Below are 863 nucleotides of genomic sequence, written 5' to 3'. Positions count from 1 at the left end.
GGGGGCCTTCCCCGAGGTGAGTGCGGCCCCCGGCGCCTCCTGCCCCCCGAGGAGGGAGGGACAGGCGCCCATCCTGCCTCCCCGCAGAGCCTGGGGTCCAAGGCAGCTCTCACCGTGCCCCCAGGAGTGACTCAGTGGCATCGTCTGTAAAGTGCCAAGAACGGCACCTACCCGGGGGAGGTGTGCCGGGGGAATGACTTGGGCGGCCTGGGGACATTGTGGGTCCTAAGAGAACCCTCGGTGGCACCCCTTGGCTAAGAGGACTGACCACTCTGGGGTGGTGAAGCTAGATCTCCTGGCTTCAAATCCTGGCTTCGGGACTCACAGCTGTGTGCCCTCAGGCAGGCCCCTTACCCTCTCTGTGCCTGTTGGCTCAACTGCATAATAGGAATAGCTGTGGTGCCCAGCTCTCAGGGTCGCAGCGATGAGTGAGTTCACACAAGTCAGGGGCTGAGCTGCAGCAGGAAGGACCCACTGAAAAGTGGCAAACGTTCTTCTTGGGAGACATCACGTCTTCACCCAGCTCTTGCCCCTACGATGGCTGTCCTGTGGGCTCAGCCTTAGAGGGTCAGAACACAACCACCTCGTCAGACAGCTGGGTTGGCACCTCAGTCTCCCCCAGCTGGGGGCCACCGTGCCTTGCTCAGCCTCTGTGAGCCTCCGATCCCTCATGAGACCTCCCTGGGTGGAGAGACCCAAGGGTGGTGGTGAGGTAGCATTAAGGCAAGGCTAAGACATGGCCCCGGGTGGTACCTGGCATGTCGTCGATGCCTGGGCACGTGGACTGTCTTTCCCCCACCAGCATGCCCGCTGCCTGTCCAGGCGGATTTGTCAGCCCCAGGGCAGGGTGAGACCCACCCACT

The 863-nt window shown here is 62.6% G+C and overlaps 1 protein-coding gene across 1 annotated transcript in view; it reads left to right on the top strand.

The window, feature by feature from the left end:
- Position 1: 1 nt before the first annotated feature.
- RHOD (ras homolog family member D) overlaps positions 2 to 863 on the top strand; it is a gene marked incomplete at its 5' end in the record, with an annotated part of 9,315 nt that continues 8,453 nt past the window's right edge. The window contains one exon of the mRNA XM_010837832.1: positions 2 to 16. Coding sequence (XP_010836134.1) covers positions 2 to 16 — 15 coding nt within the window. The remainder of the gene's footprint in view (positions 17 to 863) is intronic.

Source organism: Bison bison, unplaced genomic scaffold, assembly GCF_000754665.1.
Source record: "Bison bison bison isolate TAMUID 2011002044 unplaced genomic scaffold, Bison_UMD1.0 scf7180017864080, whole genome shotgun sequence".
Classification (NCBI taxonomy): Eukaryota; Metazoa; Chordata; class Mammalia; order Artiodactyla; family Bovidae; genus Bison; species Bison bison.
Note: the sequence above shows the minus strand (reverse complement) of the source record. Positions and strands in the feature narration are given on the sequence as shown.